Here is a 13,414-nt window from a genome sequence, read left to right on the forward strand (position 1 = left end):
CTGTGCTTTGACTGGGTCACCAGGTTACAGGTGTCCCCAGCAGGTCCAGCTGCTTAGCGGCCCCTCTGTAGGCTTCCCTCTGGGAATTAATGACCAATATGAAAAGGTAGTGACAGAGAGCAGCTTGCTCAACACAGAGAGCTATTTATTTATCCATAGGAACATAACAAACAAAGAGGATTAGAGATAAAACAACAAAAGGCACACGCAAACATTATCCTGCATAAAATGTGGCTTTGCTTTGCACTTTAGGTTAAACCCTATTTTTTTCAGACAACCACTAGCATAGGGACCAGATATCATCTCCTGCAACTGCTATCTTTTGGTGTCACTCTCCTAGGCCACATTTTACTAAGTTTACAGAGGTTGATCTTCCAGCTACTTTCACACTGCAGTACCCTGAATGCTTCAAACTGGGATCTCTCAACAGACGTGTAATTTTGGCCAGACTCCTAATTTTTTATTACTGGAGGTAAACATCAAAGAAGTTTGGGATGAACTAGGTGGATTCCTGCAGAGTTCCTATCTTACATAATCAAGCCTGATGTAAATCTTCAGCCACCAGCACAGCTACAAAATCCAGATACTGAAGTTAAAATAACAGTAAAAAGTAACAGGTTCTTCAGAATAACAAGCATTTACCAATATTGTATCTATCATTTCTTAACTCTTAATATATATCATATATAACAAAAGGGAAGATCAGAAATACACCAGCAGTAGTACAATACATAGTCTTAGGAGCACTTTTTGTCTCACTAAATGGTTGACTTGTAAAAGCAATTTACATCCCTGCCACTGATCTGGAGCTAAATACAAGACAAAACTGATAAAAGTCTGCAGAACCTGCTGAAAAGAAAGGGTACAGTGTAAAGCAGAAACAAGGGGAGTTAGAATGAAATTATGTAGGACTTCTAGCTCATTTCACACAATGAAAATCAAGAATGTGGATCATTACAGGACAGGGAAAGCATTGATTCAGCGAAAGACTTAGACTTGCTGATAATAGCCAGCTAAATGGAGTTAGAAGGACAATATTAAAAACCAAAAATGTATCTTTGGGTAGACAGAACGTCAAACAAATAGTGGAGTAACATTATTTTGTAAACAACTTTAGTGAAAATCTTACACAATATGGTATTCAATTAAGTCTTTGTTTTATAAACTGAAAATATGAAAGGCAGACAAAAAAAGCTACACAGATGAACAGCTGGTTAGAAAGAAAACAAATTTACACCAAGACATTATGGAAACCATAAGTTCTACAAAAAGATTTAAAATTACTTAAGCATAATCTCTAAATTTTTAATAGTTGTTTTTAGATTTAGCAAAGATAAGAAAATACTGATCAGACAGAAAAGCTAGGTGAATTTAACCACATTCAGCTTCACACCAAATTTATTTTATATCTGAAAGGGGGAACAACTAGTCACTGGCATAGTTAACATAAAATAATACAGAGTCATACAGACTTAATACTTAAAATCACTGAATATTCCCTCCACCCTTAAAATTTCAGCCCTGGCATATCCTTTCATCAAGCACAGTGGAGTGACTACTTGAACTTCCTCAGGTTTGGGAAGATAAAATATGCTCAGGAGCGTCCCAAGTACTCTGAATTTAAATTTGATCCTCATTCCAGAGCTGACACTTTAATTGTAAGGCCTTTCTTAGCCTCAAATCTATGAGATAGTAAGGTGCTTTGGCAGGCACACAATAGTTCTTTTATGTAAGCAGTTTCAGATTCACCTATGCTCCTGCTCTGCTTGCTGATCATTTCTTGCTTCTACTCACCTCATGCTTTCCATATATTTGCTCAAGGAAGCACTAAAATGGTAATATTCTTTAACAGTTCAATATTGATGAGGGATTTTATCCTTAATGCAGTTGAAAAAGAAGTAAATAAATGTGGGCATCAAGATGAACGAAGACTATACAGAAGCCTCATTAAGCAAGCAGGGTTCTGAAGATCAGAGTTGAAGACCTACGTAGTGTGCTATTTTACACAGACCCACTCCAGCAAGGCTCACCAGTGGGATGCAGGGCCAGCCTGGTCTCAGCAGGCCTATCTCCTCCCTTTCCTGCTCTCTTCAGAAGCACAATGGCACTGGCCAGAGAAGAGGGGAGCTCCACCAATCAAGCAATTGGAACCAGTCAGACTCATGTACTGCTCTGATCCCTGCACGAAACATAGGGAATCTCACATCTTCCCTGGCTGATCCCAGCATTTCAGTTCTGCTGAAGGAAGCAGAGCTCTACAAAGCTGGAGCAACCCCGTGGTTGAGGGCACATCCCTCCACTCAGCAATTCACATGACCAGCAGCAGAGAAGAGCCCAATCCTTGGCAATATGAGGCTCTAAATTCCACTTTAACCTGCACTTCTTGGGGTAGATGCACCCAACCCCATATAATTCATCTCTGTGTACTCCAGAGTCTCTTCCAGCCTTCTCCAGTCATCTATGGCTCTAACCCATAAAGAGACAAAGAGGATCTTTCATCATCCCTACCTACAACCAGTAGCCTCAGTCTGACTAAGATACACGGGCTTTCCTTGGAACTTCATTCATTTTCCTGCCCACAGACATCTGCTACTGAGATCCTACATCACCCCAGAGGGCCTTCAGCTGCTGCACCAGAATGTCACAGCACTCCCACAGATCTTATCACTACCACACAACTCCTAACACACTCAACACATGTTATTCTCTTTTGACAGTCCTCCTTTAATTTTTCTCTTAGCTAGTTGTGGATTTGATTCAGTTTCACCACCTTCATGGTGGTGAAAAGGAGAATGAAGTTACTTCCTTAGCTCATGAGAAAGACAGCAATACAGAATGCTGCAAGAATTTAGGAAACTCCATTTTCCATGGTGACATCTCCTAAAAGCCTGCACATTCAAAAAGACACTAATCTCAATAGACACTAAACAGATTCAATTAGACGTGAAGGTTAAAGATATTATTACTTTTCCTAGGTAAATATCATACACACAGAGGTTATTAAATCTCTGTACATAAACCAGGTATGCATCCAGATTATTTACATATATTATTTACTTCCTTATACTATGTACTATCCTCTGCATTTAAGATAAGAAAAAAAGATTGTCTCCTGATGCATTATTTTTGGCCTATTTGACTGAGCAATTTTATTGTTCAGTTTTTAAAATAATTTTGGTTTTATTTGTACTTTCAATTTGCAAAGATTATTCTGTGACTAATTTTTCTGCCAACTTACTTTAAAATGACGATTTTCATTTTGAAGTAGCAATATACACCACTTACATACACAGCACCGAGAAAGTTAATTATTCAAAAAGGGAACAAAGAGCTGAAAGACTAAAACCATCAGACAGCTTTGCAGTAGACATCAGTGACCTTAGCCACATTCCTAGGTACACTGGCAACATGTCACTTAAGACCACATTCATGGCACGACAGTCATTTAATATTAATGATTAATTCTTCATGAAGACACGGATTACATTGACATTTTCTTGACTTTTGGTATAAACTCTTGGGAGTTCATACTTCAGGACTTTGGGATAAACTCTCACACTGTGGACAATTTCATCTTTAAATGCCTGCTTATTTTCACTGTTGAAGTCTTGCTCTATGTTAGGTGTGCAGTTATAAAGAAAGAAACAACACTAATGATTTCTTTGCATTTCTTCTCTGCCTTTAGGGCTAATATGAAAACAGAATATTTAAAATTAGACAATGAAAAACTGGTAAGTAGACTGTTGAACTTGGTACCATAACATGAAGGTTAGGAACGGCATGTTTTCTGAAACAAACCTGAGGTAATTTTTCCGGAATAGGCTCATTCTGGAGAGCTTGGAGGGCCTTCATTGCAGCATTATGTCTAGCAGCTTGGCGAGTCTTTCCTTCACCAAAAAACTCACTGTTGCCAACAGTTAACTGGACGTAGAAAATTTTAGGCACTGGGCAGTGATACCTGTAAAGAAGTAATGAACAAGTTAATGCCTTTCTGTGTGTTAGAAAGCAGCAATATAAGTTACAGATTTTAACCATCAACTGTATGCAATATAAACAGTAGCTAGGACTACAACATTGTTTTTGCTCACAGAGCAAGCCCTCTCAAATACATGAAAATTGACCAGCAAGGCAGCTCCTACATGCACACCAGCTCTTCATCCCCCATTTCCACACCTCTGCAACAAGCTGGGCAGTGTTCCAAGTCAGCAGCCTAGCTCTGCTGTCTTCCTGGCCTAAGCCTTGAGAGAATTAGGCCAACGAGAACCGAAAGCTCCTGTGGAAGTTACATCTGGGAGACAACACCTGTTCCAGGGGCAAGTGGCACGGAGGAAGAAGGAACACGAAGACCCTCCCACAGGGACAACAAGCCTGCACAGCTTAGCAGACAGAAAGTCAGATGGAAGAGAGTGAAGGACCTAGACAACATATTTCTGGCCTCTAGTTGAAGTTCAAGCATTGAAATTGTTGCAAAGGTTAAAGACTTCTCTTCCAAAAGCATAATGAAGCTAGTACGGAGAAGCTCTCCACCAGTACTAAGATAGCCAAACTTTTTTGCAGATGCTGCAAGAAAAGCATAAATCACACCCTATTGCTTACCCTTTTTGCGCCGGAAAAAAATTCCAAGCATAATGGCAGAGTTTGTTGTTTTGAATATGTTTGAAAGGCAAAATAAGGAAAAGATAAAGCAAAAAAACCGAAAAGTTTTCCTATGAATTAACAGTTATATCTCAGAGAAAGCAGTACCCTTATTCGCATCAACTCCAACATCTCTGTTTTCAGTAACAGAAATAGCTAACCCAACTCATACTACCTACCCTGACACCTGTCCCTTGCTAGCAGGGAATGAAGAGTCAGCAAGCCATTCTTGGTTTTGGAAGGTACTGCCAAAGCAGCATGACAACAACAAACACAAGAGCTTGCCTACATCAGCGAGTTCTACAGAAAAGATGCATTCCCCAAAAACACCACAAAAAAGTAATTTACAACAGATAGTTTTATGTAATTAATGCTAAAATAATAATCCTTTAATTATGTTTTATGCAGGTAAGGAAATTAGTTTCTTATTCTATAGCCTAGTCTGCCTGAGGAACTTTCCTTAGTGTTTCTTCTAACACAACGGAGATTTTTTCCTTGAAAATACATACACATATGAGGAATGTTTTCTCCTTTGTGATATATAACTTGTACCTACTTTATGACAATATGCAAAAGCCCCAAGTTCTGAAAGCTTGGACAAAAGCTTGATCCACTGCAACAATACTAGAACCACTCAAAAACGCAGCAAAGTACTTCTTCCTCTTAAAAGCCCTTTATTAATTTTTTTTTGTGTGATGACCTTTCGTATGAAGACTGACTTTTCATTAATACATGTAACTGATTTGTTTCAATTATAAAACAAAATACATTTTCTTCTGTTAGCAGCACATTTCAAGTTCAAACAACTGTGAATAAGCAGCCCATTCCTATTGTCCCTGAACTTTGTGTCAAGTTCTAAAAACATGTTTATACGGAAAGAGGAAAACCATAATACTGGCTCCAATAAGCCTCCAGCTATAGGGCCTTGGAGGGCTGAACTAAGTTGCCTTTATGAATGCAGAAAGTGGGCACTTACTTTGCTTTCCTGTTTACAGTTTAACACAGTTACAGGGAATTATTAAGGCCTAGAAATGCATTTTCTTGTGTAAAATTTTCATAAAATTATAGAATGACTTGACTTGGAAAGGATCCTAGAGGTTATCTGGTCCAGTGCAGTGCCAGAAGCAGGGTCGAACTCTGAAGTTATACCATCTTTTTCAGGCACTGTCCAGGGTATTTTGGTATTTTCAAAGATGCACATTCCAAAACATCTCCAGACAGTCTGCTCCAGTATTTGACCACCCATTCTGGAAGTATTTTTTTCTCATATGTAACTGTAATTTCTCTTGCTGCAACACATGTCCATTACTTCTCAACATTTTGTTGTGCATTGCTGAGAAGACTCTGACTTTGTTTTCTTTAAAACCACTCATCACATTAAATGAAGACCACAGTCAACTCCCTATCCCTACTCAACCTCCTCTTCTCCAACTAAACAAACATGGCTCTTTTAGTACTTCCTCATACATCATGAAGAATTCACCATGGATGCACTCCAGAAACTTTCAGGACTGCTCGCGTCCTGCTGTATTGTACCTCCAACAGTTAACTGGGATAGTTAAAGTCTTCCATGAGGATCAGGGCCTGAGACAGTGAGGCTTCTTCCAGTTCTTGAAAAAGACCTCATCTATTTCATCCTCATCATGCTATCTGTAGGAGTCACCCATCACAACATTACTTGTATTGGTCTACCCTCTAATCCCCACCCATGAACTATCAGGTGTCCTATCACTCATCCCCTGACAGAAATCCATGTATTCTCACCACTCTATTGCATAAACCACAATACTTTCTCCTTGGTATACCAGCTTGTCCTTTCTAAAGAATCTGTATGCACCAATTATAGCACTCCTGATTTGTGAACTAACCCAGCACACCTCTGCGATTCCAGTGAGGTTATAGCCTTGCACCTGCGTGAAGTTCTCCCTTTCCTCTCATTCGTTCCCTGTGCTAAGTATGTTAGTATGCTTGCATTTCAGATGGGAATCCAGCAGTGCTGATTTCACAGAAAGGATGTAAAAAATCATGCTATCCTTATTTGTGTGCATACACTTGAGGTGGGCCTCCACTGGCATTGTTTTGTTCGTTTCAGGATCTCTCTTTTCAACATTGCCTTTGTTTACTAACGTGGCCCATCAATTCTGTACTTGAATGTAGATCAATTCCATTCTTTCTCTCCCTTGAATTCACTAGATTGCTTAGCCTAATGCTTGTCCTACCAAGGGCAAGATCCCCTGGTCTTGTCTCTTCCAAGTAGTGATTCTCAAAGAGTGCGCAACAATTGTAAAAATCCAGTCTCTGTTGTCATGTAGTCATGGCTGTTATGCTCCACATATCAGGCAATATCTTTGGTGCCCATAATGGAGATCAGCAGCAGGTAGTACAGCAGTGAGGAGCAGACAATCTTTGGCAGTCACTCCCCAATTTCCAAGCCCCTGGCAAGCAGCAAATCTTGAACAGAGGTCAGGTTCACAGATGAGGAGCTCTGTCTCTTGCAGCAAAATTCTGCCCAGTGTTATAAAATGCCACTTCCTTCTGGTGTTGCTGCAGGGCTCAAGCTCAGCTGGATGCTTGAGAGCTCCAGAAACCTTTTTTGTTGTTGTGGCACTGAACCGGTAGTTGCAGAGCTGACAGTGGAGCAGAAGCCTTCCTCTCGATGCCAAAAGTTGCAGACTTCCAGCCTTCATCATCATAGGACTCCCCAACTTCCAGATCAGTAAGCACTGACTCTCCTTGCTCCTCCTTCGAGAATCAGGCTCTTATATCTGCAGGGTCTCGGAGAAGATCAAACCAGTCCCTCATTCATCACTTCTAGTGATGCCAGCACAGCTTGCTAACATCTTCCTGCAGGGTAATATAGATCTGTCGCTCCCAGCCGCTGCTTCCAGCAATCCTGCAGCTGGAGATCAGGAGAGCTCCATCTCCCCTCCAGGGCGAGATCTGACTCAAAGTCTCCATACATCAGGGACAGCTCCTGCTGGAGCTAGGAACCATGCAGTGTGGCATGCCACCGCCATCACTGAGCACACACACACTGTCCTCAGCAGAGCTTCTGGCCCCCTTCTGTGTGAGGCACTGTGCAAGGCGCTCCTTCAGCTGGCTGCCTGTGAGAGTGGTGCTTTTATGGGCTTCTCCCTCATACCCAATGAAAGGGTGTCTGGCCTTCTCTAGTCAGGAGCTAGCTGGAAAAAAAGCTCAATGCACGTTTTGATTAGGTGTGACCGACAGAACTTACTAGGAGCAGCAGCCTCCGCTAGCTATCCTCTCCCTGCAGCAAGAGGCACTCTCAAGTTCCTTACGGAACTTTCCAGCAATCTTCCCACAAGAAGCACCCTGATAATCCAGAACAAAAAGGTGGAAACTGCTCTGCAAACTGCTGCCGCTGTTGGCTGCAGCATACCAGAGGATATGTAAAGCCAGCAGGTATGTAGATAGCACATCCCACCTTATTACTATACAATTGCCTTTATGCAGAAAAAAAGATTTGGGGAAATTCCACATCTGTATCTATCAGAAGTTCCTAGGTGTTGAGCTACTAAACTCACCTTTCTCTCCATTATAAGCAATGTAGGAAAGTCTACAAACCTAAGTCCGTTTTACAATTCATATTCTACAATAGGCCCTCACTTTTTCCCTCAGCCCCTTCTCACCTTTTCTTTTAAAGGGTGTTTAGGGAGTTATTTATGTGATAATGTGGAAAATGATATTCAGCCTGTGGCTCTAGAGCCTCATGCAGCACTCTGGCATCGGTAGAATGATTAGGTTTTACATGGTTTTGATTAAACTTCTCTTGCTCTGCATGGCCTCAAGCTGAGTTAAGAGCACTGATAATGTGAACATTGCTGAGGAAGTGCAGCGGAGTACCTGAAATCCTTAGATGGCGGCCTAAATCTGTGAGGATACTGGCTTTTCTACAACATGGAATGTGTCAAATAGAAACAGAGCATCCTCAGCTTTTCAGTGCAAGGATAAAATCTGTATTAACAAAAACCTTTAAAGTAATCATAATATTATGCCTGAAAGCAGAATGCAATGTTTAAACTGAGTTTTAGCACAGAATAACTCTGGGTCCTAGAAAGGCATGCCCATTCAACACCACACAAAGTTAAGATTTCATATCTACCACTGATCATTAACAAACCTATCCAGCACACGTCTGAGTTGCCAAAAGGCCTGAAAACCAATCTTGTTGACTATTTGTTGACTATTTGTTGACTATTACACAGTAACATACCAGCTCAGTACTTCTGTGACAAGCACTTGAGCACTACTCCTCAGCCTTCTGTAGGTCTGTTCAGTCATAGAACTGGAACTGTCAGGATTTCAAACAGCAACACTTCACACACAGACTCATTAGGTTTTAAAACTATCTACATTTGAATAACATGCATTTCCCTGCATACCTACTACTACACACAGGTCAAGATTGTGCTCTGGAGAAAATTCTTATGTACAAACATTCCCAGGTGATACTGAAACTATCCACGGAGCAAAAACAGTCAGACAATTGCAAATGACAAGACTACAAGAACAGAAGAGAGGACAATACAGATATGAAATGATACACACAATTAGAACGTGACAAAGGATAATACATTAAAAAGCAATCATACAAAACCTATTAAAATAAGTTCATTTTCATCTGTCATTTCTGGACATGAGATTCCTAAGAAGATCCTTCACATACGATGTCTGGGAAGCAGGTTCTCTTAATTACCTCTACGTTTCATAGAATAAGAAATCTGCATTTTAGCTAGTACCACTGGTATCACTTTGAAATAGTCAACCCGAAAAAGGGCATTTGCTCTATGGTTGTGACCTTGAATGCCAAGTTTCAGCAATGAGCAAATATTTACAACTAGTTATAAACTCCCAAAAATAGGGGTTCATAACAGAAATGCTGACAGACCTTAACTAAGTTGGTGTGAGCGGGCGCCACAATAATTAAATAAATCACCAAGGTCTGTTGACAATTAGAAAACTCATTTTGGTTTGCCACAGAGACAAACAAAAATTCTGTTCATTATAATTTTACTGGAATATGATGTCATAACATGTAAGCATACTGAAACAATCTGCTTCTTTTCTAGCCAAAATATTAATTGCATACTAAGGAGCCCTTGGGGCCTCTTCCTTCTTGGCCATCAAATCCACACACACAAAGACAAATAAAGTATTAGTGCATGCGCTGTGTGTTCATATATATTGTTCTCGATTCCTCAATGGCATAAATGTTTCTGATAAACATTGTTACTATACTCTTAGAAGGGGCTAAAAAAAACAAGTGCAAGCTGAAGCATAAGGAAACCAGGAAGTTTATTTAGATTTTGTCTCCAGCTAATAAGCTCAGTGAGGTTTTGTCTAAATTCTAATGGTCAGGGTATTCTTCGCCTATGTAAAAAACAATGACTAAATCCAATTACTCCCCCGGTATGGAAGTGTTACAGAAATTATTATTATCCTATTTCCATTCCGTATTGAAAGTGAAAAGGAACAAGGACTGGTATGGCCAATATGAAACCTGCTAAAATATGACATCCAAACTGGTACAGGAAAGTCATTCTTCAGATGCCAGCTTCATGCTGAAAGGGTCATTCTCTGCTCTTGTCCCTTGAGCTCCTTTTCCACTGGCAGCTTTGCAGATATGGCTCAACCAGAAAAATGTTCTGAGCTCTGCAAGTGCAGAGACAGAGACACAGGCTGTGCAGTGGAGTAGGAAACAGGATGCTCTGTGAGCAACTTCTTCTCCACAACAGCTGAAACTTCTCTGGGGGAGCAAGTTGCTTAGTGCAGCTGTTCCCTGGCCATGCCCTGTTTTTCTAAGCAGTCCATTAGCCACACGGATTTCTTACAGATGTGAGTTCTGTTTTGAAAAGGGAAACATCCAACACAACCACTTTTGTCTTCACATGATCTACCTTCTGGTTCTTTCCACCTTTCAGGTCCTTACCAACACCTGGAAACAAAGACTTTTCCAAGTACTCCTTTGAAGAACTACAGCCCACTATCCCTGGATCAATCTGGCTGTCTTCTCCTGGATCACCTCCACATCCTCCAAAAACAATCTTTAAGCAAGCAAGACAAAGCATGATGTTACACTTTTAGCTATGCATATCCCTTATTAGATTGAAAGACAGATTTCTGAAAACTCTCTTCAGCTGATTTATTTAAACAGTCTATTACCGTTTTCACTTTTTCTAATGTTGACATCCCCACAGCCATGCCACACAGCTGAGATAAAAATACTGTAATCTTGTCCCAGATTACCCTTCATTCAAATGATGATTTAAACTGTGATCTGAATCTTTAAAAAAATGATAAAACCAATGTAATTCTGGAAGATTAAATATATTTTCTCTATATAATACTTGATTCAATATATTTTCTCTATGTAATACTTGCTATTATCAGTTTATGAAACCAATTCTAACCCACATACAGAACCCTCCTAAGGAAGTGCATGTTTAATTACCTATGTCTAAATTGTAAAGAATAACTGAGTTGGAAACATACTAGCAGAAAGAGACTCCAAAACATTTTTTTTTACTTTTTTTTTTTTTTTTTAAATAATAAGATCACAGAGCACAGATACTTCCCACTTTAAGAAAGAGAAATCCCAAACCTTCTCTATTTCTAAAATATCAGTGTAAGCAAATCCTGAATTAAAAAGGCAAGTGCCATGAGTGGCAGGTACCATGTGGTCCTGTTCATCTATCAAGGTCTATCAGAAAACAAATAAGATACTTGCTTCCAGTACTTCTACTGGGAGGACGATCTAGAAGCTGGGATGATATTTAGAAATATTCTAATGTTCAGTCTGGTTATAATGTTACGTTTTGTTTTGCATTTGACACTATCCTTTAATCTACATATTTCGTGTACCTTTTTGTTACATTTAACTTCTAATGTAAGCATTCCCATTCCCTCACAGCCTTTGTTCTGCAAATGAACAACTTGGGGTATTTTAGAATCCTTCTGCTTAATTAAAGGCTCCGCACTGTCCTTACAACCCCTCACAGCCCTTTCCTATACTTGGTCCTGCTCCCGAACTTACAGGTTAAGATTGGTGGACGACACACTCTACGAAAGACCAACAGAGCTCTGTATAGCGGCAGTATTTATAGATTTGTACCAGAAATACCTTGATCAACACATTCTTAAAAATCACATTTGTCTTTCCTCTGATTCAATCAAATCAGTTGTTCTTAGTTTATCTTGCAAATAGTTATTACTATCAGATGACTATCTTGTTTTGAGATTTCCATCTGAATAATCCTCACATGACAAATGAATTTGTACTACAAGTGCCTATACTCTTAGGTTTTATATTGGAAAGCCTGCTTTCATGCCATTTCTAGTGCATTAGTTTTTACAATCACCCAATTCTTCCTGTGTATTTTGATCTTCCTTTGTAGTGATGACACCTTCTGCATTCCATGACTGCTTTCCTACTTTCTGTGCACCTTTAACAAAAGTAATTTAAAAGATTGCTTCTAAATCTGGAAGAGGAATAGCACTTACACTTCCTCCAAGCTTGATTTTAATACTACTGATCACTTTTCTTCTCCTTTGCCATCTTGCATTCCTTATACAAATCTCCACCTCCTTCATTTTAATGAAAACAGAATTCTTATCTAATGCTATAAAATGCTACTCTGAAACCCACTAAATCAGGTTTAGTTTTCTCTCTTCCTAAAAAATATGCTAACATATACAAGGTTAATGCTTTAGTCAGACATACTCTACCTTTAGCATATGGTAACAGCAGGGTTGAGTTTTAACCTGTTTTACTTCCCTGTCTTTATTTAAGCTTTGTTTTAAAATTTTCTGACTCTGCAAATATTTAACGAAGTTAATGATTATTCACTTTTTTTTTCTTTATATTGGGTCAGAGACTATTCAGTTCTTTCAAACAACGTGATTAGCATAACAAAAAAAATGACTCACACTTTCACTATCACACTATCAAATCTCTTCAAACAATTCTATGTTAAAAAGAAAAGGGGAGGGGATTCAGTTTCATGTAATATTATCTACCATAGAATCTTCCCAGGAGAACTTGTGATGATAAGACAACAATATTGCCACATCATTGTATCTTTGAATTCCAAGTTGCTCAATACAGATATTTGGCTGAAAATAAATATTCAATATTTACTCTCTCCACATGCCACTAATTTGTTTACTATCTGCAATAAAGAATATGTACACTGACGAGTGTTCCGTATCCAAAGTAATTAGAAGAAGCCAACAGAAAGGTACAGAATACTTTAACTGTCACAGATCAATCTAACAGGTACTACAACAAATGTTTGTTATGATTCTATGAAATACACTGAGCCAGCTTTGCAGCACCAGTGATAGACAGATGCTCACCTGCACAGAAAGTTCAGATCTCTGATTCTGCTTTTATTTCTCCCTCTACTGGGAGATTCAGTCTAAGGCCCTTATTAAAAGTGAAAGAAGAGACTCAAAGCCAGCCTGAGTAACCTTTTTAAAACAAAAAAAAAGCTAAAGTAAGAGTGTCTCCATGGCAGGGGGTTGGAGCTTGACGATGTTTAAGATCCCTTCCAACCTCAGCCATAGACTCAGAATCATAAGGTTGGAAAGGACCTGCAAGATCATCTAGTCCAACCATCCTCCCATTACCACTGCTACCATAAGCCACTAAACCATATCTCGCAGCTCCTCATCCAGACACCTCTTGAACACTGCCAGAGACGGCGACTCCACCACCTCCCTGGGCAGCCATTCCAGTGCCTGACCACTCTCTGAGAGA

The 13,414-nt window shown here is 39.6% G+C and overlaps 1 protein-coding gene across 5 annotated transcripts in view; it reads right to left on the minus strand.

Annotated features, from left to right (window-relative positions):
* Positions 1 to 13,414, minus strand: part of STAU2 (staufen double-stranded RNA binding protein 2) — a 164,959-nt gene that overhangs the window by 109,719 nt on the left and 41,826 nt on the right. For all 5 annotated transcript variants that reach the window (XR_014882566.1, XM_085221287.1, XM_085221288.1 and 2 more), the window contains exon 6: positions 3,799 to 3,958. Coding sequence is in view for 4 of the 5 variants with exons in the window: in XM_085221287.1 (XP_085077413.1) it covers positions 3,799 to 3,958 (160 nt within the window). In the remaining variant the exon portion in view is untranslated. The remainder of the gene's footprint in view (positions 1 to 3,798; positions 3,959 to 13,414) is intronic.

This window comes from Meleagris gallopavo, chromosome 3, assembly GCF_905368555.1.
Source record: "Meleagris gallopavo chromosome 3, MGAL_WU_HG_1.1, whole genome shotgun sequence".
NCBI lineage: Eukaryota > Metazoa > Chordata > Aves > Galliformes > Phasianidae > Meleagris > Meleagris gallopavo.